Source organism: Mus musculus, chromosome 11 (genome assembly GCF_000001635.26).
Source record: "Mus musculus strain C57BL/6J chromosome 11, GRCm38.p6 C57BL/6J".
Classification (NCBI taxonomy): Eukaryota; Metazoa; Chordata; class Mammalia; order Rodentia; family Muridae; genus Mus; species Mus musculus.
Window position 1 is genome coordinate 74,642,897 of NC_000077.6, and position 27,971 is coordinate 74,670,867.

The 27,971-nt window shown below is 51.0% G+C and overlaps 1 protein-coding gene across 4 annotated transcripts; it reads left to right on the forward strand.

The window, feature by feature from the left end:
* Positions 1–5,984: 5,984 nt before the first annotated feature.
* On the forward strand, positions 5,985–27,958 carry Cluh (clustered mitochondria (cluA/CLU1) homolog). Of its 4 annotated transcripts, none has more exons than NM_001368711.1 (27): positions 6,608–6,798; positions 7,194–7,282; positions 13,527–13,729; positions 14,272–14,443; positions 16,290–16,433; positions 16,587–16,711; positions 16,798–16,952; positions 17,053–17,178; positions 17,456–17,603; positions 17,768–17,860; positions 18,501–19,195; positions 20,484–20,710; positions 20,888–20,992; positions 21,135–21,235; positions 21,878–22,030; positions 22,111–22,173; positions 22,286–22,530; positions 22,797–22,881; positions 23,027–23,180; positions 23,259–23,398; positions 24,046–24,126; positions 24,204–24,329; positions 24,421–24,542; positions 24,771–24,864; positions 24,951–25,085; positions 25,171–25,244; positions 26,519–27,958. In NM_001368711.1, the coding sequence occupies exons 3-27, from the start codon at positions 13,541–13,543 to the stop codon at positions 26,712–26,714; spliced, it is 3,948 nt and encodes a 1,315-aa protein (NP_001355640.1). In that variant the 5' UTR covers positions 6,608–6,798; positions 7,194–7,282; positions 13,527–13,540; the 3' UTR covers positions 26,715–27,958. The 4 variants fall into 4 exon arrangements, with proteins under 4 accessions (XP_017170294.1, NP_001355640.1, NP_001074627.1 ...); XM_006534353.3 differs by having other exon boundaries at positions 6,712–6,798; positions 7,194–7,222; positions 26,519–27,951; XM_017314805.2 differs by lacking the exon at positions 7,194–7,282 and having other exon boundaries at positions 5,985–6,798; positions 20,891–20,992; positions 26,519–27,946.
* The last annotated feature ends 13 nt before the right edge of the window (positions 27,959–27,971 follow it).

The following is a 27,971-nucleotide window of genomic DNA, read 5'->3' on the forward strand; positions in this document are numbered from 1 at the left end:
GTAGTCCAGGCTGGCTTTGAACTCACAGAGATCTGGCAGCCCCTAACTCCCCAGTGCTGGGATTAAAGGTATAACCCACCATCCCCAGCTCACATTTGCTTTTATGTAATCAAGATTGATTTGTGTTTCTTTCTCCTCTTCCTCTTCTTTATCTTTTGTGGAACTGGGGATTGAATCTAGAGCCTGGCATAGGTGCTCTACTATTGAGCTATAGTCTCAGGCCATTTTAATTTAAAATTTTTATTTTTATTAATTTTTCATTAGCATTTATTTGGTGGTGGATTTGTTTGTTTTCTATTTGTTTTGTTTTTGTCTTGTGGCTGGGTGTCACTGTGAAGCCCAGGCCTCTGTTTATTCCTGGTACCTAATCTCTTGGAAGGGTGTGGTCTAAGGAAGAGAAGATTCAACTCATGATAAACACCTGCCCAAGACTGGGCATCAGGTAGAGTTTGAGAAAATCAGAAAGAGAAAAGGGGGAGAAGGGGGCTGGCTTTGGGTTGACACCTGGTACTACCACGTGCCAGGGCTGCTTGGTTAAATCCAGTTCAGAGCCTTGGTGTGAGGTAGAGATGTGAAAAGTCAACATCAGATAATGTTCAGATATCATTCTATAAAATGTAACCTCATTTTACAGATGGGAAAACTGAGGCCCAGGACTTTTCCCTACCAACATCCCAGTTTCCTGGCAGTTCTTCATCTTTTCTTCTTGATCCCCAAGTTCAGAACCAGAGTTTAGGAGGCTCATCCTGCAGTCCAGGGACTCTGGGGTCTAACCTCACCTCTCTAGCTGCCTGGGGAACTCCACTGGGAAAGAAGGGGGGAAGTGGGTGGGACCAGCTGAGTAGATGCATCCATCATAACAATAATTAGGAGGCTTTGAGAAGACTAATTATGTGGGCCAGGCTGTAGCCTAGATAAACCTCCATGTGTATTTCTTTTCTTTTTTTTTTTTTTCCTTCGAGACATGGTTTCTCTGTATAGCCCTGGCTGTCCTGGAACTCACGTTGTAGACCAGGCTGGCCTCGAACTTAGAAATCCACCTGCCTCTGCCTCCCGAGTGCTTCCATCTGTATTTTTACAGCATCTTTGTGTGGGCCCCCAAAACAGGGAAACTGAGGAGCCCAGGCATCCTTAAGGCAACCTAAAGAATGGAGTGGTACATTAGGACTGAAAAGGACAAGCAAGGACATGTGGTGGATCCTAGGCTGCTGACCAGTAGGCCCTACAGACGCTGGCCATGAGAAGGCTAGGGGAAGGGCTGCTGCCACTGCTTCCTCCTCCTCCTTCCCCTCCTCCTTCCCCTCCTCCTCTTCTTCCTCTTCCTCCTCTTCTTCCTCCTGTTCCTCCTCCTCTCCCTCCTCCTCTCCCTCCTCTTCTTCCTCCTGTTCCTCCTCCTCTTTCCTTCTATTTCTGAAACAGCATCTCTTGTAGCCAAGGCTGGTCTATCTTGACCTGATCTCCTACCTCCACGTCCCAAGTGCTAGGATCTCAGGTGTGCACACCTGAACACTGGGGTTAGGAAGGGAATTTCTGTTGGAAGTCTGTGTGGACTCAGGCTGGTGGGCCTCAATCAGGCATTATGAAAATGATCCAAAGCTCTGGTCAAAGGCCAATAACGCTACAACACACAGAGGAAATAGCTGCAAGGAAAGCCAGGTATTATAAACAGTGGCGGAGATCAAAGGTGGCACTCTGAGCCAACAGCAGAACTCCCTCCCCTCTGGGAGTCTTGTAGAGCCCCAGAAGAACTGCTTGGCATTCCCTACACCTGGTCCATCCACTTTGCCAACAACATGTTAAGCACCTAACTTGCATCAGACTCGGGGAAGATGCTGGGGATACTCAGAGGCTATCCTGTGCTGTACCACAAGATCCTGTCTCCAAGGTGGGGTGTGTCTGTACAAGTATGCTATGGAATCCCCTGGTTTAGGACTAGAGAAACAGTTCAAAGGCTTTTTTTATAGGACCCAGGTTGGATTTCCAGCACCAACATGATGGCTCAAAACCATCTGTAACTTCAGTTCCAGAGAATCAGACAGCAATTCTAATCTCCTCTGGCTCCTGCAAGCATGTGATATACAGAAAGGACATACATACAGGTAAAATACGCACACACATAAAATAAATAAATTACAAAACAAATAGTTAAAAAAACTAAATCCCCTGTTTTCTTCTCTCAGGAGTCATGCCAGTTTGGCCAAGCCAGTTTCAGCTTATGCCTTTGGTCCCAAAGTTATCACTATTATTATTGTTACTAGTTTGAGATAGTCCAGGCTGGCCTCAAACTTTCTATATGGTGAGTTCTGACTCTTGGTGTTATGAATGTGGGCTTCCAACCACAGTTGTATTGTATAGTTACAGTTCTTCAAAATTCTAGAATGTCCTGGGAATGAACCAAGTACTCCTCAGAGGTTGGTTAAAAGAACTGTAATATAAACTCCACACTGGGCTATTACTTAGCATAAAATGGGTCAAGAAATCTCTTTGCAAACTGATATGTAGCAATCTTCATATTATTGCTAGATTAAAAAAAAATCAGGGTGGGGCTGGCAAGCTGGCTCAGTGGGTAAAGTGTTTGCCACCAAGCCTGATGACCTGAATTTGACCTCCCGGATCTGTATGGTGGAAGGAGAGAACACACGCCTATAATTTGTTCTCTAACATCCACTAGTGCCCCACAATAATAAATAAATGTATCTTTTTTAAAAAAAATCAGAGTAGAGATAATGACATATGTTTATCTAATAAAAAAAAGTTGGGGTGTGGAAAAGATGGTTCAGCAGTTAAGGGTACTAGCTGCCCCTGTTTTGAGACAAGGTCTCGGCATGTAGCTTTGGATGCCTTCAGAGATCCATATGTCTCTGTCTGCCTAGTCCTGGGAGCAAAGGCATATGCCACCAGGCCTGATTGCACTGGCTGTCTTGCAGAGGACTGGGTTTCTTGCCCCCTATGGTGGTTCACAACTGTTTATAAGACCAGCCCAGGCAAAATACCCAAACACATAAAAAGCAATAAGTAAATAAATACTCTAAGTAGCCCGGTAGTGGTGGAGTACACCTTTAATCCCAGCACTCCAGAGACACAGGCAGGTGGATCGATCTCTGTGAGTTCAAAGTCAGTTTGGTCTACAGAGTTAGTTCCAGGACTGCCAAGGCTACACAGAGAGACCCTGTCTTGAAAATCCCAAACAAATAAAAATATAAAATAATATAAAACAAACTCTTAAAATTAAGAAAGAGAATAGAATATAGAAAAAAGAAAATATACATGCACATTTATGCATAAATACTTTATATGCTATATCTCTAGTAAGGTATAAGAATTGGTAACTTGGTTGGGGTGGTAGTACCTCATCCCTTTAATCCCAGCACTTGGGAGGCAGAGGCAGGAGGATCTCAGAGTTTGAGGCCAGCCTGGTCTACGAAGTGAGTTCCAGGACAGCCAAGGCTACACAGAGAAACCCTGTCTCAAAAAACAAAAACAAAAACAAAACAAAACAAAACAAACAAAAAACAAAACAAAACAAAAAAACCCAAACCAAACCAAACCAGAACAAAAAAAATAGTAAGTTGGGCTGTTTGGATGGGCATGAACAAGGGAGGGAGGGAAGGAGGGTAGGAGAAGCTGGCGAGATGGCTCAGTGGTTAAGAGCACTGACTGTTCTTCCAGAGGTCCTGAGTTCAATTCCCAGCAAACATAAGGTGGCTCACAACCATCTGTAATGGGACCCAATGTCCTCTACTGGTGTGTCTGGAGAGACAGAGTGGCAGGGCACTCGCATACTAAAAAAAAAAATCTTAAAAAAAAAAAAAAAGAAAAGAAAAGAAAGAAAGAAAGAAAAAGAGGAAGGAAGGAGACAGACGAAAGAAGACAGACAAAAATTTCCCCTCTTGATTCTCTTGCCTTTACCTCTCAAGTGCTGGGGTTTCAGGTGTTCACCACCATGCCTGACTGTGTGGTGCTTATTTCTTATTTATTTATTTTTAGAAAAGTTCTCAGGCTGGTCTCTAACACACTATGTAGTTGAATTTCTGATCCCCCTGCCTCTGGGATTACAGACTTCTGCCACTCTGCTAGCTGCTCAGTCCAGGAGCAGGCGGGGGGGGGGGGGGCGGGGGGGGGGGTCAGGCTACCTGCTGAGCAGGATTCCTGACACTCTATGTCCTTTTTACTTGTCGGATTTGGAACAATGTGAATTTATTATCTGTGCAAATTTTTAAGTAAAGTTGGCTGTGATGGTGCATCCCTGTAATTTATGTCGTGAATTCCAAGCCAGCCTAAACTATAGAATAAGACCCCTTTCTCAAACAAGCAACCAAAGAATAGTCTCCACCCAGAAGCACTCAAGGTGTGCCCTGAACACTCAGACAGTCTTGCAGCCTTGCACAGGACATTGCTTGGAGCTTTCCAGGTCAGCAACTGCACACACACACACACACACACACACACACACACACACATACTCACTCACTCACTCACTCACTCACTCACTCATATACACATGTGCGTACATGCCATATATACATACATATAATTAAAAGTAAAAACAAAAGCACAGGGCTCAGTTAGTAAAGTACAAAGCCAGGCATAAGGATAGTCCCCTACAATTCCAGCACCCAAGATGGAAACTGGAGAATTCCTCAGATTTGTTAGCTAGCCAGCCAGCTTAGCTAACTGCTGAGCTCCAAGTTCAGTGAGAGTGTGAGAGAGACCTTACTTTAAGAAATAAGGTGAGGTGAAGGACATGCACTCACTCACACACACACACACACACACACACACACACACACACACACACACAATAAAAATGTAGTAAAGGCAAGAACACACAAACATGTATCTACACACAGCAAAACACCTGAGATTCAGCAAGATGATAGTGATTTGCTCAAGTTCACTACAAGAGACAGGTACGGGTTCCTAGGGACTGACTTCCAGTCCACTTCGATGTCAGGTCCACACACACCTTGCTTGCCTGCCTTTTGTTTGTTTGTTTGTTTGTCTGTTTGTTTGTTGTGTGTTTTCTTGAGACTGGGTCTAGCCAGGAAGCCCAGGCTAACCTTAAACCCTTTATATTCTCTCCTTGCCTTCTGAGTGCTGGGATGACGGATGGAAACACTGAGCCAGGTTCCTGCTGCCTGATTTCTATGTGCACCCAGCAATAAGGTCTTGGTCATTCTTCCAACTTCCTTGTGCAATAGCCTGAAATCACTTCTCCTTAGTCCTGCTCAGTTCTCCTTTGCCCTCACATAACAGTCAAGAGGATCTTTCTGACACATACATTTCTCTCCTCCCTCTCCCTTCAATGGAGGGTTCCTTCTTCTTTTGGCTTCAGTTCTCATCATCACATGTGCTCTAGGGGCAAACTGAACTTCCTATGTATTCTATTCTGACAGTGTGTTACTATGTAGCCCAAGCTGGTCTCCAAATTCAGGTCCTCCAGCCTTTACCTATCAAGAACTGGGATTGCAGGCCCTTGTGGTCACACTAGATCTCTAAAAGGAAAGCAGATTTAACTTTCCTTTGCAATGTATACAAGGGTGTATGTAGACCGCTCCCATCTCAGCCTCAGATTGCCAGGGTCCATTAAATCCTAGCAAGTGTAAAGACTGTGTTTAGTGTTTCACAAAGGGCTTTTCCACCTGTGCATGGAAGGCTTACCCTGTCCCCTCTCTGCCTGAACATAACTGTCTGGATAGACCTGGTTTCAATATCACCTGAGACTAGGGTTGTCTCTCAGCAGTAGACACCTTTACCATGCCAGAGGTCCTGAATTTAATACTCAGTAGGGCACACACAAGAAAAGTACCCCCCCTCCCCCAGCAATCATGGACCTCACTCCTTATTCCCCACCCAACCAAAAGAACTGAAAAATAGATAACAACTATAGTAAGGATCTATTTATTGGTCTAAATCTGAACTTGTTCTGTGACTTTGGCCCTCATTGTCCTTCACTGTAAACCAAGATAGTGGCCTGGAAGTGAGTGAGTGTGTGTGTGTTTTACACAGATAGGGGAGGAGCCCATGGTGCTGAGTCCAAGTTTTCATAGTCTGTTTCTGACACTTTATGCATATTTGCAACCTGCACACCTTCCTCAATAATCCACACTTGATCTTAGCCAAAAGGCCTAGAAGCGATCTTCCTCAATAATCCAAATACACTCTAGACCCTTCCCTTCAGTAGGAAAGAGCCCACTCGGTGAGGAGGATACAGAGGGTCGTGATAACAAAGCTGCTTTAGAACGACGCGGTCTTTTGGCAGATGCTCAATAAGAAGCAGAGGGTCATTGGGGGAGGGGGAATAGGGAGCGAAGGCAGTCCTAGACAAGTCTCCACCCAAGGTCACGGCGCCCGCCCAACGGGCGGCGAACCTAGGAAACGTCTCCCGGAAGCCCCGCCTCACCAGGGGGCCGAGGCCTCTCCCCTTTGAGCCCGGACGCGTTGCCTTTAAGGCTTTGAAAGAGTCACTGAATCTGTGAACTGACTACGGAGTGCTCGGTGTTTTGTCCCTCGTCGTCTGCCGTGGGCAGGCCGGGCGCGAGGGCGGGGTAGGGGAGCGGCGGCGGGGTCAAAGGCTAAAGCGCGCACCACGTGGGCCGGTGACTCCGTCCTTCCCGCAGCGGCCGTGGCGCGCAGGGCACTTGGGTTAGTGGCGCGGCGTGCGGCGCGGACAGGCGAGCCGGACGCCTGCTCCCGCCATGGTCATCAAGACGGACGAGTTGCCGGCGGCCGCCCCGGCCGACAGCGCCCGGGAGCACGGCTCGCAGGCCGGCGGCAAGGGGCGGCCGAACGCGGCTGGTGAGTGAGTGGGCCGGGGGCAGGGACAGCTGGGCTAGAGCCCGGGCCGAGTCCGGCCGGAGGGCTCGGGACTCGGTGGGAACAACCGTCTTCCCTCCGCGTCAGTGTGGGCGGTGCACTGGGCCGCCCCCGCCCTGAAGGTCACCTTCAGTGGCACCCCCGGCTACGGCCTGGACTTCGCACGTGGGGACCGTGGAAGGGCATCCACGGCGGACACACTCGCGCAAGATCGCGGGGACACGTGCGCGCACACGCGGTTTGGTTTCAGGGTGCGCCGCCGCCGCAGACCGATGGAATCGGCGGCCCCACCCCCTCCGCGCCCCTGCTTGGGGAGCTCTTGGGGCTGGGGGCAGTGACACTTGCGGCCCTGCCACCTTCTGGTTCTCTTGTCCTAGACGTTCCTGTGCGGCAGAGCTGCAGCACTGTGAGTGAGGCTCAGTTTGGAGCTGCCCAAACTTGGACTATGGGAAGAGCGCAAGTTGGGGTGTGTGTGTGTGTGTGTTATTGGGGTGGGTTGTCTCTGGTACATTCTTAGAGACAAGGGCTTAACCCCAAGTCATCAGGCTGTGGTCTCAATTCTTTTAGTTACTGGCCTCCACTTGATCAGGGGTTTGGGGTCCTGCCTGTGTGTGGGCAAAGCCTAGCTGTTTGTCAGGGGGAGGTGTTTGTGCCTGAACTTGATCATTAACCTGCCTTATTGCGAAAAGTGGGTCAGACTAGAGCTGCTGTTTTTTTAAGGCAAAGGTCATTAGTGTGGAGTGGAGCGCCCAGCTCTCCCCCGTGGGGGCTGTGTGGTGGTGGCTTTGGGAGTGGCAGAGGCTTGTCTAGGGGTGGGGCCTACTTCTCTTGTACTTAGCCTGTGCCCTTTCTGTTAGTTTTTTACCAAGTCTCAGGCTCCAGCCTTGAAACTGGAAACCCCTTCCTAGGGCCTCCTCACTTTTCCTCAGAGCCAGCCTGGTCCTTTCTACCCAGGATGCCAGTGAGTGCAGACCCTCTTTATCTCTCTTTTCCTCAGCTCATCTCCTTATTCTTCCCAGCTCCGGTGAGCAGACTAAGGCTAACACGGGAGTAAGGATGGCCCTAATGGGCCTAGCACTTGCTAGACTGTTATCCATCACAGTGGACTTACCTTGCCCAAGACAAGGCCTGAGTTGTACCCAAGCACAAGAAGTGCTGAAAAATGTCGTGGCTCTGAATCCATGGGCAGGCTGGGTAAGAGAAGGTTAGAGCTGCCTGTTTCCCCTCCATCAAAGAGATCTGAAGAGATATGAAGCAGCTTGTCCAAGGTCATAGTGATTTCATTGTCCAGGGAAGCATTTGGATTTCCAGTTTACGGCTAGCATGCCAAGTCTACCCCAGCCCAGCCTAGAGGAAGCTGAGGTGGGCATGCTGGGTTATTATGTATGTGATTCAGGGGATTTAGGAACTGGAATGGTAGTGGAGGATTTTTGATGAATGAAGCTCCCTTAACTATATGCTAAGGGACTCTTGGGTGTGTGTGTGTGTCAGGGGGTGCTGGGTTGGGGTCAGAGCATAGTTCTTCATCTTGGGGACACACAGGACTTTCTACTTGGTAGGATCTTGGCTTCTGTGTCCCAGAAAACTGGTATAGATAACAGACTATCCGGCCATCTTGGATCTGTTCAAAAGAAGAAAGACATAAATGGAGCCTGTGTCGTGTTTGTCCTGCTCCCCCTGCCCTCCCCCACCCATCTGCTATCCCATGGTAAGGTTTCTGCATGGGTATCAAAGTGTAGCCCCTGACCCACAGCCCCTCTTTCTAGAGCTCTCCAGTACCTTTGAGGAGGCGATCGAGGCAGGCCAGGGACAGTTACCTTAAGAATAAAGTAACTTTTAGGGGTTAAGAGAACAGGCAGGTTTTTCAAGTTCACAGTGGTGTGTCAGGTTCCTTCTGTACAGGGGAGGGCTCCCTGAGTTGGGCGTGGAAACTGAAGGGGACTTGGCAGACGAGGGGAGAATTTAGGGGCTTATAAGCTCTCCAGCAGGATCTTAAAGCTCTTTTTGGGTGGTGTCTGAGAAGACACTTGGACCTTGAAGACCTATTTCTGGTCTGGGGAAACAGGAAGGAGGCAAGCAGGATCTTCCATAAGCTGTCTCTCTGCCTCTGTCCTCTTGTCTTGAAGCCCTGGGTTCAAGGATGGGGCAGTGTATCTTTTGGAGTTCGACTTCCTGTTCTGCCCCTACCTGCTGATTCCTTAGCTAGGGTGTGGCCTGGCCCTGGCATAGTCTCTGAAGATGCTGTCAGACTGGAGTGGCATACAGAGACTACTTGTGGTTACTCAGACCCCTTTGTAACTCCTGCCTGTGACCATCTCTGGCTAGGGGAGTGCTGTCTAGGCCTAGGAAGGCTGTGTGTTGTCTTTCCGCTCGGATCTCTCCTAGAGACTGTAGGTGGAGGTTAGCAGTGTACTAAGTGCCATTTAGGCAGTTAGTCCCATTCTGCAGAGGATTGCCTTTTTATTTCACTTCCCTAAAACCTAGGTCTTCAAAGACCTCTAGGATCTGAGTGCAAGGGAGTAGAGACTTGGGTCATCTATGGCCTCATGCACCACCTGGACTGAGTCCTTAGGCTTCCAGGGGAAGGCACTGCTGTAGCCTGGTCTCTTGGGGAGAATGGCAATAGACCTTACTCTAAAAGTAGCGTGCAGAGGTTGGGTTTGGAACTTCGACACACATCCCTTTTCCTAGACTTAGCTTCACAGCCTTTTGCCTCTGTGACCTTGGACAGCTCACTTATAAGCTGTGTGGAGCTTTAGTTTCCTTGAATGAGATGGGATAGTTGATTTGAATATGGTCCTTCTGGGGAGATGGCCTCAAGTGAGCACTGGCTTAACGTTAACTTGAGTGAGACTCCTTTAGCATTGTTACCAGGCTGCCTGCTCCCCTCCCAGGATTAGGGTGTGTTTGAAGAGGGGGTTAAAAGGGATGGAGCTCTATCTGGATCTGACCCTTCTTGCCTCAGGTCATAGTGTGAGGCTCAGAACCTGTTAGGGCTGAAGAGAAGCCAACGGTCTGCTTAGCTGTCCCTGGGAATGGAGGGCCCTGGAGTGAGAGCCTTGTCCCCCTTTCCACCCCCATGCTGGTTAGTATGGATGCCAGAGCAATTCTCACTGGGCCCTGGCAACAAGTCAGAGGCCCTGCGAATGCGCTCTGGCGAGGCTGGGCATGCTGCTTCTCCACAGTGTGATGGCCTTCAGCCTCTTGCTGGCAGCTCTGTTTTTCCCCAGGGGAGACATTTGGTTTTCTCCTGGTGGCGCACAGGCTGCTGGGAAGAGAAGAGGTAGTCTGCCAGCTTCTTGGTGCAGCTTGAAGTCCTGAGGCTTGGGTGCAGTTGTCCTCTGGGAGATTGGGAGCCCATCCCCCTCTCACTAGAACCAGTGACTCTCAGGAAGAGGCCAGCTGCCAGGTCACCTGCAAGAGACAACAGGAGCCAGAGGCCCCAGCCAGTCCTTTGACCTAAGAGGAAAGCAGGGTGCTCTGTCGGTAGCTGGTGGACCAGGGGTGGCTATCTGATGGCCTGGGCCCGGGTCTGTGCCAGCTGTTGTCAGCAGCTGGCTGAAGCAGTCCTGCCTACCACTGGTGTAGATGGAGCTGAGGAGAGGACCCCCTTGCTGAGCTCTGCTCCTGCCAGCCTGCCCCCTATGCCTTCTGTCCACAGGGGCTCAGGTACCCCAAGTGCTGGGTTCCTATGTTCCCCTAATGGCTTTGCTAGCAGTGGTTCCATTTCTGAGGTATGTGGGGAGGTGGGCCTAAGTACTAGTAGTAGTTCTTTCCAAGGTCCTGAAGCCAGTGGGGCCGCCTGGCCCTCAGTTGTCCTTCTGCCCGACCTTGAACAGAATGAGAGGCAGGGGGAATGTGCCCTTCCCGGGGCTGCCCCGGCAGGCCTGGCCCCACTGAAACCTGAAGCCAGCTGGAGCTTCAGCCCTGAGCCGACCAGCTGCATTACCACAAGGATAGAAGCAGAGACTGGAACAAGGGACAGAGGCAGAAATGGGCCTGGGCCTGGTCAGGGGAGCTGGCTGCCTTACTGCCATGGCAGTCCTGAGACTTCAGAGCCAAGAAGAGCGCAGCTACTCACTGTACCAGGTGGGCTGTGGGGCTGTGTGGTCCCAGTGACTAACCAGATAAATCACTTGTCACAAATCCTGTGCTGGAGAGACTTTCAGGTCCCCATGGAGGAAAGAAGAAAGCCAGGATTGGCTGTCGTGGAGGAGAGGAAGCCCCTGGGGAGCATGGTCTTAAATCTGACTGTACCAGAGTCCAGGTTCCTAGGCTTAGGAAAAAAGCCTGGGGTTCACTTTGCCTTCGCTCTCTAACTCCCTTGTCCTCTACTGCAAACGTGCGGAACATGGGCTGTCTATTAGGGTTCAGGTTTAAGTGCCTACCTACCGTGTACCTTCAGTGATTACAACTGGGTTTCTGTATTGAGTGAGGGCCTTTCTAGCTTCTGCCTCCATTCTAGGAGATTGCCAACCTGGAAAGTCATCTCCAGGGATCCAGTGAGGGGAAGATCTTCCATGTGCACCCTAGGTTGCTTTTAGCATGGCCTTCCCCTTGTCTGCTCTGTCTTTAGAGCCAGACCAGGGTTCATTTCGGGTGGGTTGTTCATTTCTTTTCTCCACGTAGTCCTGGTTGTCCAGGAACTTGCTTTGTAAACCAGGCTGGCCTCAAACTTGGATCCACCTGCCTCTTCTGCCTTCCGAGTGCTGGGATTAAAGGCATGCCCCCACTGCTATGCTATTCATTTTTTAAGGGCTGAGGCCTCCCCACCTGGGGCTGCTGGGTCACTGAAAGGGATATTCTGTGTGTCCTGTGGTTCTTGGATGGTACTCCTGGTTTGGAGATGGTATGATGTGTTACAGATAGCATTATTGGAGGCCCATAGTAGCTAGTGGCATGAGCTGGTGAACCTGGGGTTCACTTTAAATCTTTCTAAACCTCAGTTACCCTTTTTTGGGGGATTAATGAATTGGTACTATATCTGAAATCCTAAAGGTCCTGTTTACCCACTATTAAGTTTAGGGGTACAGGAAAAGGGCTGAGGCTTCTCCCCATGACCCCGGTGTTGCCCATCTATTTTGAGTCAGTCTACATCCTTGAGGCCCTTGATTTCGGCCTTTGGGCTCTTGTACCCTATTACCACTCCTGATGGCAGGGTAGGAAAGGGACCCTGGGGGCTGGATGGGCTGGACTGACATCTAGAGCTGGGCTGTTCTGTCTGGAACAGTCCTGTTCATAGCTGGGGTGGTGGGACTACAAGCCAAGGGGACCATTCTGGCTGACAGGTGCTAGGGCCAAGCTCTCTGTTTGCCAAGTGGATATCCAGGCAGACCTATGTTTAGCTGGAGGGTTTCTGAGAGGAGGTCCTTGGCTTCCTAAAGGTGGAGGGACATCTCTTTTGTTCCCCTTAGCGCTGGTGTTGGGGTAGGGAAGTAGGGTTGTCACCTGCTTCTCTCTTCATACAGCATACTAAGTTAGGTGCACACAAGTATTGGGCTCGAATGTAGACTAGCATTAATTAATTTGATATCTTTTCATTGAGCTAGAGTAAGGCAGAATGTAGAACAGTGAGCTGCTGATGTGAACAGTACAGAGTGGCTGCTCCTGGAGGTGGTGATGGGGCTGGTACTTCTGCCAGCCCAGGTCATTTGGGAAGGCTCTGGGGAAAGTTTATGTACCTGGAACTTAATGAGTTGGAAGGGCCAGGTGCAGGCAGGCAAATCTCTGTGAGTTCAAGGCCAGCCTGGTCTACATATTGACTCCAGGATAGCCAGGGCTACACAGAGAAACCATGTCTTGAAAAACAAAACAAAACAAAACAAAAAAAATTGGCGTTTGCCCAGTGGATCAGTATATCGTGGCTGATAGAATGATCCAGCAGAAGCTATAGATAGTTCAACAGGGAAGTGTGTGTGTGTGTGTGTGTGTGTGTGTGTGTGTGTGTGTGTGTAGAGGGAGTGCATAATCAGGAGCACAGAGGTGAGAGGAAGGTAGCTAGCAGAGTAGAGACTGGTTTTAGGTGTTCTCAAATGCTGGCCACACTTGAGTCATCAGTGCTTTATCAGAAGGGTTCAGAAATTATGCTTTTGATGTTGGAAAACTACCAAGGCCATGTCTGCAGAGCCCCAACACCTAGGAGTTGGTTGCAGATTTAGGGTAAGCTACAAAGTACCAGGGAGAGAACAGGGACTGATTTGTCCAGGATAATAGACTCTATTCTGACAAAATGAGCCTTTGGTGATAAGTAAAGGGAAGTTATGTGTTGATGGTGGTCGACTTGGTTGAGAAGCTTAAACCAGGCTAGCACTGGCATCTGAGCTCACAGATGGAGAGTTTTGACTCCATTTGAGAAATGAGGTAGGAGGGGCTGAGGTCGGTCTATAGCTCAGGATCACTGGAGAGAATGAGTCATTGGATAGAAGAGAAAGAGATGGGCAGAGGCTTTGCTGCTGGAGAGGGTTGGTGTATGTCGTTGTGGCCCTGGAGAAGGGTGTATGCTGTTGTGGCCCTGGAGAGGAATCCTGACTGCTGTGGTGAGGAACAGGGCATAGAAAGGGAGGGCACAGCATGTGGAAAGGAGATGGCAGTGCTTTACATGGATGCCAGGTGGTGGGGGGACTGGTCTCTTTACTCCCAACTGGATGTGTGAGATAGGAAGTCCCGCCTGCCCAGCTAGGCCCATCTGACTCAACTCTCACCTTTCCCAGATCTCCCCTCGGTCATGCTGTTGAATGGTGACTGCTCAGAGAATTTGAAGAAGGAAGAAGGGACATCTGAGCCACCTAGGGAAAATGGGCTAGATGAGGGTGAGCCTGGAGATGAGACCACTGGACAGGAAGTCATTGTCATTCAGGACACAGGCTTTTCTGTGAAGATTCTGGCCCCTGGCATCGAGCCCTTTTCCCTGCAGGTAAGATGGAGGAAGGTGTGCTGGGGACCAGGCTTGAGTCTGCTGCTGGAGAGGAGGAGGTTTGGAAGTCAAGCCTTGTCTTTGCATGTGCTGGACCTGTGGGCAGGAAGCTGAGTCCTGCTTTTGCCCAGGGTCTGGGCTAGCACACTAGATGAGGCTAAGTTCAAGTCATTGCCTTATGACTAGAGGACAAGCACCAGCAGCCACTGGCAAGACCAGGGCCATTTGCTCTAGAGGCCTTATTGTTGCTTCTCCTGCTTTTTCCATCCTCTAGTTAAGGAATTTCTCTTGGTTCCTATACATAGTTAGTCCTGGGCCAAGTTCTTTCTAGTAAGTTCATATAGTACAAGTATGTATATAAACACAGATGCAGATGAATATGGTATTCCTGGATAGGGCTGGAATTGAAAAATTTAAAACCTAAAAAGTAGCAAACTGGAGGATTTATTCTAAGAACCCAGGTACTTGGCCTGGTAGCAAGGAGGCATGCTCTTGCACCTACCCATATAGTTTCTTACTAGAGTGACCTTTCTCCCTGGCAGGTGTCCCCCCAGGAGATGGTGCAGGAGATCCACCAGGTGCTCATGGACCGTGAGGATACTTGTCATCGTACCTGCTTCTCACTACACTTGGATGGCAATATGCTGGACCACTTTTCAGAGCTACGCAGTGTGGAGGGGCTGCAGGAGGGCTCGGTGCTCCGAGTTGTGGAAGGTTAGTCTAGACTGAGCTGGTGGCTGCCAGAGGAGGGCCCCAGAGTTAGGCCAGATATCCTAACAGACACTGTCCCTGTTGTCCCTGTGCTCCCTCTGGGCACATGAAGGTGCTGCTTAGGCTACTTAGGCTGTCACACCCTTTCTTTCTACTTTATGGTCCACAGTTTAAACACAGTTTTAAAAATCCAGCCAGTTCCAAACTAGAATTGAAATAAGCCTATCAAATTCTGAAAAGATAAGTGTTGCCTCTTTCATAACTGAAGAAGTTTTTTAGCTCTCTTTTTTGTTGTTTGCTTTTTTGTTTTATGTTTTGAGACAAGGTCTCTATGTTGCCCTAGCTGTCCTGGAACTAACTTTCTAGATCAGGGTAGCACTGAACTTACAGAGACCCGCCTTCCTGTGCCTCCCAAGTGCAGGGACTTTTCCTCGTGTTGATGAGGATGTCAGTGTCGGGTTTGCGGGTCTCTGCGCTGGGACAGGGAGACGGTTGTGGGAAAGCAGCTCCTGGAGCAGCTCATTAAGAGCAGATACAGAAACAGAGCACAGCTTATGCTTGTGCCTGTCATCTCAGCATTTGGGCAGCTGAGGCAGGAGGATTGCTGTGAACTGGAGGTTCACCTGGGCTACAGAATAAAACCCTGCCTCAAAAAACCAAAAGGGAAAATAAAGGAGTGACGTCTAGGCAAGTCTCAGTCGATCGGAGCCCCAGCTTGTCCTTGTAGAAATTGTTAAAATTCACAAAGCACAGACTGTAGGGCAGTGTTGACTCTGGGGTTTTGGAATGCCATCCTTAGGCCATCCCTGCGGAGCTCGAGGTTGAGGCTCCACAGGGCTGGAGGTATCTGAACAAAGAGCCTACGGCTTGAATGGGTTTTCCAGGGGCCTGAGTAGGCTTCAAGAGGCAGGTGGTAGAATGTTCTTTGCAAACAAGGATCTCACTAACGTGTGTGTGTGTGTGTGTGTGTGTGTGTGTGTGTGTGTGTGTGTGTGTGTGTGTAAATCAGAAACCCGCTTAGGTGTTTATCTTTGGGAATTTTGGGATTTTTTTGGTGACAGTATAAGACTGGTTTTCAACTTGATATATAGATGAACTCTTGCTCCTCCACCACAGCGGTTGGGAGTCTAGTGAGGTTCCACCACAGCTGGCTAACAGGAGAATCAAAAATGGGAACCCTAATTGGAAAATTCAGGGTTTGGGAGTGTGGCTCAGCAGTTAAGGGCATTTCCTCTTCCAGTGGACCTGGATTCAGTTCCCAGCACCTACATCAGGCAGTTCACAACAACCATAAGTCTAGTTTCAGAGGTTCCGATGCCCTCTTCTGGCCTCCATGGGCACTCCACTCCCCACATGGTATACAGTAATACAGAAACATACAGATATGCCCACACTTAAATTAAAAATAAAAACTTGAACGGGCATGGTGATCTATGTCTACTATTGGCACTTAGAGGCTGAGACTTGAGGGTCACTGTTACACCTAGGCTAGCCAGGGCCATATAACCCACTCTTAAGCTTTGTCACTTTGTCCCCACCCTGGAAAAAAAATGGAAGTTTTAAGCTACCCCAGCAGCTGTAGATTCACCTTAATTCTACACCTTTCCACCACCCCAGCATTGACATGGCTCTCTGCCTGTGATCTCAGTAACCTGGGGACTGAGGCAGCCATAGCACTGAATTGCAGGGCAGTCTATGTTACATAACTCTAAGGTAGCAGGAACTATAGAGATCTTGTCTTCTACTTTCAAACAACCAACCCTCTCACCCCCATGAAAACACTGAAAATCTCATTGCAAGCCAGGTTATTCCAACAGGGCTATAGTAATGCTTTTCCTTCCTCTGGCAGAGCCTTACACGGTGCGTGAGGCCCGAATCCATGTGCGTCATGTCAGAGACCTCCTCAAGAGCTTGGACCCATCTGATGCCTTCAATGGAGTTGACTGTAACTCCTTGTCCTTCCTGAGTGTCTTCACTGATGGTGACTTAGGAGGTGCGGGAAAAATTGGCACTTGGACTTGTGCAGAGGGACAAAGGCCTGAAGGGCTGGGGGCTGGGGGTTTGCTGAAGTTAAGACAAGCCAGAGATACATTAAGTAACAGAAATAGTTGGTTCCTGGCTGACCACCAAGCCTTGGGTTCCTCAGACAGTGGGAAGCGGAAGAAAGGCTTGGAGATGGACCCCATCGACTGCACCCCACCTGAGTATATCCTGCCGGGGAGCCGGGAGCGGCCTCTCTGTCCCCTGCAGCCCCAGAACCGTGACTGGAAGGTAAGACTTTAGAAGCATCAAGGAAGTAAGACCCTGGTGGGAGGATCCCAAAAGTCCTGTCTCCTCATGTTTGGCCATTTGTGCAGCCCCTGCAGTGTCTGAAAGTACTTACCATGAGTGGCTGGAACCCACCTCCTGGGAACCGCAAGATGCATGGGGACCTCATGTACCTGTTTGTGATCACTGCTGAGGACCGGCAAGTCAGCATCACTGCATCGACGAGGGGCTTCTACCTGAATCAGTAAGTCTTTCCTAGTCTTCCACGTGCCATGGCGTGTCCCCGTGTTCTGAGTCTAATGACAAATACTTACGGCACCTGCTTTGTGACCCTCTCCTTACAGGTCCACGGCCTACCACTTCAACCCCAAGCCTGCCAGCCCCCGCTTCCTCAGCCATTCCCTAGTAGAGCTGCTCAACCAGATCAGCCCAACCTTCAAAAAGAACTTTGCTGTGCTGCAGAAGAAAAGGTAGCGCCTCTGCCACCATGCCCTGCCCTGCCTCCAGTCACAGGCTGGACCCCACAGCAGCACCTCTGCCTGAAGAAATGGTGTCCCAGTGCCTGAGAGTCCCTAGTCCAAGGGGGCAACAGCCTTGGGAGAGGTGCCCATTTGCTCTATTTGACTTCTGGTTGGCATCCATGGGTAGGAGATGCCAGAACAGTGAGGGCCTCAGAGAAGAGACACTCACAACTAGGCTCTAAGCTTGGAGGGGTGTTCCACCTTTCCATTCCCCTGCCTGCCACAGGGTCCAGCGCCACCCATTCGAGAGGATCGCCACCCCGTTCCAGGTATACAGCTGGACAGCCCCCCAGGCAGAGCATGCCATGGACTGTGTGCGTGCGGAGGACGCCTACACCTCGAGGCTGGGCTACGAGGAGCACATTCCTGGACAGGTGCTACCCAGACCCGCCCTTCCTGCCAGGCTCATATGCACCTCCCAGTAGGCTCCCTCTGTTCTCTAGGGGCCTATCCACAGGGAAGTGGAAGAAGGGGATAACCCAGAGCAGGTCAGCAGACATAGGCTGAGCCTGCCTCTGCCTCCCTGGTCCCTCCACAGACCCGGGACTGGAATGAAGAGCTGCAGACAACAAGGGAGCTGCCCCGCAAGAACCTGCCTGAGCGGTTGCTCCGAGAACGAGCCATATTCAAGGTGACTACAGCCTTAAGCTTCCCTGTAGCTGGGCTTATGGGTAAAGAAAACTAGAGGCTGTCACTAGCTTACCTTTGTTGGCAACACTGGAGATGGACTTGCAGGTTATGTCAGCCTCCTACCACCTAAGGTCTTTGCTATGGCTTCACTGAGATTCTTGAGACCATAGAATGGGGAGTAACCTATCTTTCTTGGCCATCTTCATGTCCTGCCATGATCACATGGTGCTCTTACTGAGCCACAGGTGCAGTAGCACACTGATAGAATGTGTGTGCACATGTGTAGTGGGTATCGGGCAGGGCAATCAGTGGGAGACAGGTCTCTCCTCTTACTGTAGGTAGGTCCAGGGATTGAAGTGATGTAGTCAGACTTGGTGGCAAGGACCCTTACCTGCTGAACCATATCATTTGGCCCTGCATACTCCCTTTTGTTCCTGATTGTTTTTTTTTTTTTTTTCAGTAGAATTGTTGAGGTCTCAAAATGATTTTAAGAAATGGTGCTGTTCCCATTTCTAAATATGAAGAAACTGAGGCTAGGGTTCCCTGGTGTCCAGGGCCTGGCTGCCTTTACCATCTAGGTGACCTGGGCCAGAATAGGATGTACCTTGGTGCTCTCACCCTCCCAACCTTGGCCTTCCCAGGTGCACAGTGATTTCACAGCGGCAGCCACAAGGGGTGCCATGGCAGTTATTGATGGCAATGTGATGGCCATCAACCCCAGTGAGGAGACCAAGATGCAGATGTTCATCTGGAACAACATCTTCTTCAGCCTGGGCTTTGATGTCCGGGACCACTACAAAGACTTTGGTGGGGATGTGGCAGCCTACGTGGCACCCACCAATGACCTGAATGGTGTTCGCACATACAATGCCGTGGATGTAGAGGGACTGTACACACTGGGTACAGTGGTAGTGGATTACCGTGGCTACCGGGTCACAGCTCAGTCCATCATCCCTGGCATCCTGGAACGAGACCAGGAGCAGAGTGTCATCTATGGCTCCATTGACTTTGGCAAGACGGTGGTGTCTCACCCACGCTATCTGGAGCTGTTGGAGCGCACCAGCCGGCCCCTCAAGATCCTTCGTCACCGAGTACTCAATGACCGAGACGAGGAGGTGGAGCTCTGCTCCTCGGTCGAGTGTAAGGGCATCATTGGCAATGATGGGCGCCACTACATCCTTGACCTACTGCGCACCTTCCCACCAGACCTCAACTTCCTTCCTGTGCCTGGTGAGGAGCTACCCGAGGAGTGCTCTCGAGCTGGCTTCCCCCGAACCCATCGACACAAGCTGTGCTGTTTGCGCCAGGAGCTAGTGGATGCTTTTGTGGAGCACAGGTGAGGAATGGCTGCTGTTGAACTAGACTGACAGGGAAGCTGGCTCAGGATCATCTGTTCTGAGGGAAATCCTGGAAGGGAGAAACCCAGCCTGCTTCCTAGAGCCTAAATATAAACCTCAGCCTTTGCCTGCCTCAGATCTCCAGATGCAGGAACATAGGGCCTCTGTCAATTGTAGACTAGCAAGTGGCTAACCAGTATTCCAGCAGAGTGGTCCTGGGCTTTTAAGGAAATTCCAGTCAGTGCAGATGTGGAGTTGGGAGGGGCTCAGTGAGGGGGTGCTTACGATGGAAACATGAGGACTTGGATTCAGATCCCCGAAGCATCAGAGTACAAGCTTGAGTCATGAGCTGTGTCTAACCCCACCACTGCGGGGAGAGGACAGGCAAAAGATCCTCATAGGCGCTTGCAAGGTGCTATGTAGTGCAAGTTCAGTGACAGGTCCTGTCTCGAGGGAGTAAGGTAGCGGTAATATAGCAGGACAGCTGATGGCTTCCTGTGGCTTCCATGTGCACATACACACACCCACATAAAGACACAAAGGCAGGCGTGGTGGGGCACACCTTTAATCCCAGAACGCAGGAGGTAGAAGCAGGTGGATCTCTAAGTTAGAGGCCAAGACTGGTCTACATAAAAATATATATCTGTCTCTGATAAATAAATGTTTTAGTATAGTATAATGACAGGAAGAACACCACAGTACAGGGCTGGGAAGTGGGGCTTCAGAGTGCTGGGCTGCTGGCACTGACCGCACCCATTTGCTGTCTCACACCACGATGAACTCTTTCCAGATGCCATTGACATCCCTCTTCCTCACTGCTGAGAGCCCTGCTCTAGAGTCTCTCCCTCCCCCAGAGACGTGGACTCTGGGCCTGCCTTTTTATTTTTGGGGTTTTTTTGTTTTTGTTTTTCGAGACAAGGCTTCTCTGGAACTCATTCCAAAGACAGGCTGGCCTTGAACTCAGAGATCTGTCTGCCTCTACCTCTGCTTCCCCAGGTCTGAGATTATAGATGGTGACACTTGCCTGGCTTGCTTTTGAAGAGTTTATTGCTATAGTTGTTTGTATGACTCTTGCCTACATCTGTGTGGACCACATGCATGCCCACATTTCCTGTAAAGGTTACAAGAGGGCATTGGACTCTCTGGAACTGAAGTACAGATGGTTGGGAGTCACTATGTCAGTACAGGAAAGCGAATCTGTAAAAATAGCAAGTACTCTTAACCACTGGACAGCCTGGCTACAGTCTACAGCCCCTTGCTTCATCATGCCTGCTTTGCTGCTCTTAGGTACCTTCTCTTCATGAAGCTGGCTGCCTTACAGTTGATGCAACAGAAGGCCAGCAAGGTGGAGACCACCACCTCCCTGGAGAATGGTGGCCTTCCCTCCTCAGCAGAGACCAAATCTGAAGATTCAATAGGACCTGAAGCAGGATGTGAGGAGGAGGGCAGCAGTGTGAGTGGCCTCGCCAAGGTGAAGGAGCTGGCAGAGACCATCGCCTCAGATGATGGCACAGGTGGGGTTCCTTGCTTGTTTGGAGAGCCCAAGCTGGTCCTGGCAGCTTAGCCATGGGGGGTGGGGGTGGTGGTGTCATGATCTCTGAGAGAGGCAGGCAGATATCCCTAGAGTGGGTTGGGTGAGAGGCTCACGGTGCACAGCTCTACCTACCATCCTTGCCCGCCTGTCTCCACAGTAGACCCTCGAAGCCGAGAGGTGATCCGAAATGCCTGCAAGGCTGTTGGCTCCATCAGCAGCACGGCCTTTGATATTCGCTTCAATCCTGACATCTTCTCCCCAGGCAAGTAAGAATGGATAATCAGTGAGTGAACCCTGCAACTGAGGGCAAAGCATCATGGGATGGGCTTGGGCTCTTCAGCAGCAGAAAGCTTCTCCCCTGATGTCATCTGCCTAGCTCAAGCCTTCCTGCTCTACCTTCCCAGGGGTTCGATTTCCTGAGTCCTGCCAGGATGAAGTTCGGGACCAGAAGCAGCTGTTGAAAGATGCTGCTGCTTTCCTGCTCTCCTGCCAGATCCCCGGTTTGGTGAGGGAGGGGCTGAAAGGTTGGGTTGGGGCTGCTGAAAGGGGCTGTTGCCCCTTGGTGCCTCCTGTTCCTTGGTTTCTTGATCACATAGAAAACCTTCTTGTAACTTCTGCATTGGCCTCTCCTAGCCTGGCACACTGGCAGTGCCCAATAAGTCAAAGGAGGCGTCAGATATAGATAGGCTGTGCCCTGCCAAAGCTGAGATTCTGGTCCTTTAAGGCACAAATAACAGAGGCCTAGTGTTTCCTGTCCAACTGATTCCACTAGCTTTTTGCCTAGGCTCCTGAGTGACAGGCTTACTTCCTCTTATCCCTGGGTTGGGTGCCATTTTTGCCTCAGGTTGTGAGTCTCTCACGCTGTGGTTTCTTCTCACATGACCAGATGACCCTGTGCCACCCGTGGGACTTGGGTCTTTACCCAAGAGGTCAGGCTGCTTCCCAATGGCAGGATCACTCTTCTTGTTCCCTTTGCTCATCTAGAAGGCAGGGGGGATAGCTTCCTGTGCCTTTTTTACACCTTGGGCCCTCTCTTCCTCATGGAAGCCAGGGCTTCAGTTCTGTCCTTCCGTTAGGGCTCTAGGGAAGACCCAGAGGGGTAGGGGCAAAGGGCTAGGGCTGGTCTTGACCTGATGCAGCCCCACAGGTAAAGGATTGCACAGAGTATGCTGTGCTGCCCATGGATGGGGCCACACTGGCCGAGGTGATGCGCCAGCGTGGCATCAACATGCGATACCTGGGCAAGGTGCTGGATCTGGTGCTGCGGAGCCCAGCCCGAGACCAGCTGGACCACATTTATGTGAGTGGGGCTTGGCCTGGGAGGTGGTGGCAGCTGGAGGCCTGGGACCTGCCCGAGACTTCCTTCTTTGACTCCCCCAGAAAATCGGCATCGGAGAGCTCATCACCCGCTCCGCCAAGCACATCTTCAAGACATATCTACAGGTGCCGCCCTCTTCCCCAACTTAGTGGGACCTCCCCGGGTGGCATGGGGCCTGGAGAAGAGCCCTGGGTGGGGGCTTAGGGCCATCCTGACTTCAACCAAAAATTGGCTCAGGGAGTGGAGCTCTCAGGCCTCTCAGCTGCCATCAGCCACTTCCTGAACTGTTTCCTGAGCTCTTACCCCAACCCCGTGGCCCACCTGCCTGCTGATGAGCTGCTCTCCAAGAAAAGGAACAAGAGGAGGAAAAACAGGCCCCCAGGAGCTGCAGACAACACTGCCTGGGCTGTGATGACCCCCCAAGAGCTCTGGAAGAACATATGCCATGAGGCCAAAAACTACTTTGACTTCACCCTTGAGTGGTATGGGCACAGGGCACAGGGGTCACCACAGTGTAGGAGACTGGGGGTGGGGTTGAAGCAGCATCTAGGGCCTGTGGTCTAAGGGCAGTAGAGTGAAGACAGCAGGCAAACAGGCTTAGTTATGTGGGACCAGCGTGGGGAAGTGGGGCTGGCTGTGAGGGTTTATGCTAAGCAGTAGATAGCATTGATTATGGACTATGGAGTTGAGCAGCTGTCCAGAGTGGCAGGTGGGTGCAGGGCTGCTCAGCCCCTGCTCCTGCCCCTAGTGATTCTGTGGACCAGGCTGTGGAGACCTACGGGCTGCAGAAGATAACACTGCTGCGGGAGATCTCACTGAAAACCGGGATCCAGGTGGGCCCTCCTTTCCAGCCTGGCCCACAAAACAAGGGGACGGGAGCTTTCTTGGGATGGTAGTCTCTGGACATGTGATGGGAGGCTGGGAGGTGCTGCTCTTGTGTCCACGGCTGAGACTTTGGATGTTGGGCCCTGTCCCCAGATTCTGCTGAAGGAATACAGCTTTGATAGCCGCCACAAGCCTGCCTTCACTGAGGAAGATGTGCTCAATATCTTCCCTGTGGTCAAGCATGTCAACCCCAAGGCGTCGGATGCCTTCCACTTCTTCCAGAGTGGACAGGCCAAAGTACAGCAGGGTGCGTGGCACTGTGGGCTGGGGGAAGCGGGAGTGTCTCTTGCCCAGTCCTGACCTTGCCACCCCGGCTGCCTCGTAGGCTTCCTGAAAGAGGGCTGTGAGCTCATCAACGAGGCTCTGAACCTGTTCAACAATGTCTACGGAGCCATGCACGTGGAGATCTGTGCCTGTCTGCGTCTTCTGGCCCGCCTCCACTACATCATGGGTGATTATGCTGAGGTGTGTAGGCTGTGGCACTTCTGGCTGTCACGTATTAGTTGGGACTGCATGAAAGAAAGGTCTGGGGACCCCACCATCACCCCCTGTTAAAACAGGGAGAATGGGTTTCCATGTAGGGAGGTCCAAAGTTCTTGTTCCGTGAGCTCATCAGCTCTTGTTGCTGTCCTTGGGAGAACTCAGTAGCTGCCTGTGCTCTGCAAGGTGAACATGACACCGCTCAGGGACACAGGCAAGAGAGCCAGTGAGTAAGAGCTGCGACACAATACCTGGCCTTTGAGTGACCATGGGAAGACCAGCCGATGGTCTCTTGTTTTCTTTGGTGTTCTGTGGCATTCCAGCTATTTTGCTGGTCTTCAGGCTCTCGGTATGCTTTGGGCCCCCTGCTCTCTCAACCAGAGGCTGTCCTAGGAAAGCTTTTTAAAAATTAATGCATTTTCAGATGTTGGTTTTTGCATAGGCTTTGTTAGGGAAGAAGATGTAGAATGATAAGTTTCGGATGGTCTCTGTGGCGAAGACCTCCTCAGTCAAAGCAGCCATTATCCTTCTGCCTGTGTGCAAAGGATAGAAACTGCAGGCTAGCCCGTGCTGGGTGGGGCTGCTCAGTTGGGGAGCAGTGCTCACCTGAGATGGATACCATCTCTTTCCAGGCCCTCAGCAATCAACAGAAGGCCGTGCTGATGAGTGAGCGGGTGATGGGCATTGAGCACCCCAACACCATTCAGGAATATGTGAGTAGCCAGGCTGGGGTTGGCTTGTAGGTGTAGGTGCCTGAGGCTACCCTGACCCACCGTGACCCCACCCACAGATGCACCTGGCCCTGTACTGCTTCGCCAGCAGCCAGCTGTCCACAGCCCTGAGCCTCCTGTACCGTGCCCGCTACCTCATGCTGCTTGTGTTTGGGGAGGATCACCCTGAGATGGCATTGTTGGATGTGAGTGTTGGCGAGGAGAATGTGGGTGACCAGACCGTGGATGGACTTTGTACAGGGGAGGAACTGACTTGGTTTCTTCCTTCTCCCCCAGAACAACATCGGGCTGGTGCTGCATGGAGTAATGGAGTATGACCTGTCCCTGCGCTTCTTGGAGAACGCACTGGCTGTCACTACAAAGTACCATGGGCCCAAGGCCCTTAAGGTGGCTCTCAGGTGAGGCAGTGCTGGCTAAGAACCAGGCAAACTCTTGGAGACACAGAGAGTGGTTGGGAAGGGACCCAGTTTTGTCTACACAATTGAGAAAAGTTCTTGGAAGCTCTACCTCTGCTCAGGGCCCTCTCCTTGAGTGGTTCCCCGGGAGCTCGTGAGGGGATCTAGTCCTCAGGTGGAGACAATCCACCTCTTGTCTCTCTTTTGCCCCATATAATCTGCTCCTCCCAGCCACCACCTTGTCGCGCGGGTTTATGAGAGCAAAGCTGAGTTCCGGTCGGCCCTCCAGCATGAGAAGGAGGGTTACACCATCTACAAGACGCAGGTGGGCCTCGCGGGGCTGAGAAGGTTGTGCCTGTGGCTGTCCATGCAGTCCTGATCTCCCTTCCCTTTGGCTCTTGTCCTTTATAGCTCGGTGAGGACCATGAGAAAACCAAGGAGAGCTCTGAGTACCTCAAGTGCCTGACCCAGCAGGCTGTGGCCCTGCAGCGCACCATGAATGAGATCTACCGTAATGGCTCCAGTGCCAATATCCCACCCCTCAAGGTATAGACCTGGGCTGAGCGGGGTGGGTGCAGTGCCTTAGCCTCTGGCAAGGCCACGCTAACCTGGCCTTCCACACCACCCTCAGTTCACAGCTCCCAGCATGACCAGTGTCCTGGAGCAGCTCAATGTCATCAATGGCATCCTCTTCATTCCTCTCAGGTGAGAGCCTCCACCCAGCCCTGGCAGTGTCAGCCTTAGGGTCTGTTTAAGTTACATGAGCAAGACTTTAAAAGCATATAGCCTGTAGTAAGGTTCTTTGTGATTCTTCCCAGACACCATGTAGTCCAAGAAAGACATAGCTAGGGTTTTATTTTCCTTTATTTTTGTTATTTTTAGTTTTGTTGTTGTCTGTTTTGCGTGGTGGCACATGCCTTTAATCCCAGCACTCGGGAGGCAGAGGCAGGCAGATTTCTGAGTTTGAGGCCAGCTTGGTCTACAGAGTGAGTTCCAGGATAGCCAGGGCTATACAGAGAAACCCTGTCTTGGAAAAAAAAAGAGAGAGAAAGAGAGACAGTTTCTCTATGTATGTAACAGCTTTGGTTGTTCTGGAACTCACTCTGCAGAACAGGCTGGTTTTGAACTCAAAAAAATCCACCTGCCTCTGTCGTCTTCCAAGTGCTGGGATTAAAGGCATGTGCCACCACAGCCTGACCATTTATTTTGTGACAGAGTTCCAAGCTAACCATGACCTCATGATGTAGCCCAGGCCAGCCTCAAATTAGTAGCCATCCTGCTTCCGTCTTCTGGGTGCTGGGGTTGGAGTGAGCTGGCCTCAAGCCCGTGACCCTCTGGCCTCAGTTCTTCAAGCATTGAGATCACAGTTGACTTGTGGACTACTACCTGACTTCCTTTACGTTTTTAGCATACTTCGTTCAAATTTCTTCTTTTTCTGGTTTTGTTTTAGACAAGGTCTCATGTAGCCCGTGTTTACCTTAACACTGGCCATGTAGCTGAGAATGGCCTTAAGCTCCTGGTTATGTTTCCTGGCTGGCCCTCTGTTTCCCATTGTATCTCGGTGATCTTTCACTTCCAGTCCATATGATGTGACTGTAGCTGTCTGCTTCTCTAGTGCAGAACTGTGCCTTGTCAGCTAGTTTTTTGACAACTCTCCCACAATTCTTGCAGACTGCTTTGAAAGTACCTCCTTCTTGGATGTAGGAGATGCTGTTGGTGGGCCAGCTGGTAATGGGAGGGAGCACCCTTGTCCTGTTTGCTGCCTCTGGTCTGCTGTAGAAGGCAGAGGTTGAGAGCAGATTGACCTTGGTGTAGGGATGGCACACTCTCACCACATGCTGTCAGGTGTAGTCAGCACTCCCATTTCTAGGAGTGCCCGTTCATACATCTCCACTGTCCTGAGTGGCAGTGTCCTGAAAGCTGCAGGGTGCCAGGGGGTCCAGGCTACTCTGACTTCACCTTCGCCTCCTAATGTTCAGCCAAAAAGACTTGGAAAACCTGAAGGCAGAGGTGGCACGGCGACACCAGCTCCAAGAGGCCAACAGAAACAGGGATAAGGCTGAAGAACAACCCATGGCCCCCGAGCCTGAGCCTGAGCCAGAGAGAGCCGTGGAGGACATGGGCTCCCCTCAGACTGCCAAGGAAGGTCCTTCTTCCCTGAACTTACAGGGATAAAAAAAGAAAGAAAGATGGACAGTCCAGCAGCCCCATTACCCGGCGATGCAGACAGATTCCAGGAGAATTCTGGGGGCGTGCCCTGCAGATTGGGAGAGGAAGCTAGTCCTCAACTTTATACCCCCACCTCACCCCACCATCTGCCTGGGGCCCTGCCCTGGTTTGCCTGCCCCTAAAAGATGGTTTTGCACTGGTTCAATGAATATTCAATGCAGAGGCCTAATTGAAGACACGAAAGTAAAGTGTGTAGGCATCAGCTCCAGCTGAGGGGGCAAGTGCCTCCCCAGCATCAAGCAGATGTGTGTGTGTGTCCATGCCTGTGGATGTCTTGCTCCGTCCTTCCTGATGTACATAGCCCAGTCAGTTCTGAGTGGATGACGTGCAGATGCAATTTCTCAGGTCATTTATATGTTTGACATTATGGCTGCTGCTTTTGTTGCCACTACCCCTGGGTCCAGCCTGGCTTAAAGTCCAGGTTTCAGCCAAAAAAGATGGGGGCTTTCGTGTGTCCTGGGAGGGGGAGCCAGATGTCTTCTGGTAGGGTGCAAGGTGAGACCTGCAGTGGCTTTACTGTGATTGGGCCTGGCCTACCTGTAGCCTCAGGGTGAAGGGAAGGGGCCAGCAGTGGTAGACCCCACACATCCATGTGCCTGGCCTTGGCCAAGCAGGAGAGGAGGTCCTGCTACAGGCTTTGACTTGCCTCCCTGCTCCCTGTACCCCAGGTGAGCATAACCTTGGGGGCCAACAGTCTGAATGTATCTTTCTCCCCATTTAAACCTGAGCTGCCTAATGCACAGTTGGGTAAGGGGTGGGGACCCAGGGCTGAATTGTGGATCCCAGGGAAAGTGCTATGCACAGGAGTGATTTGTCACCTCTGGAGCCTGGCTCCTCCTTGGTCTTTGCCATATAAGCACTTATACAAAGAAGCTCTGGGGTGTTGGGGCTCCTACTGCCTTGGCTGCCCTCTCTCTCCCCTCCCTGCCTGTGTCGCTTCTCTTTGTCTGCTGTCCCTGAAGGAGATGGCCACCCTTTGAGCTTAAGGGAGCTGTTTTAGGCAGAGCCTCTGCTTGGGGCTTTTCTGGAGCTGCTGATGGATAGTATCTGTCCAGGGACCTTGTTTCAAAGGGAATGGGCATGGGCCAGCAAGGCACCCCCACAGCTATCAAGAACGTTTTCTTGTTTTTAAACCATCACGTCTTCATTTCACATTGGAATAAAGTGAGTTTTTGAAACCTGCTGCCCCAGCCTTTCCTGTGT

Bases quoted from the DNA above. Each gene is read 5' to 3' on its own strand.
- Cluh (NM_001081158.3), top strand. From the start codon at position 6,699: ATGGTCATCAAGACGGACGAGTTGCCGGCGGCCGCCCCGGCCGACAGC. The intron at 20,993-21,134 runs GCAAGTAAGAAT...CTACCTTCCCAG, and splicing joins TCCTGACATCTTCTCCCCAG to GGGTTCGATTTCCTGAGTCC. The intron at 22,882-23,026 runs GTGGGCCCTCCT...CCCTGTCCCCAG, and splicing joins CACTGAAAACCGGGATCCAG to ATTCTGCTGAAGGAATACAG.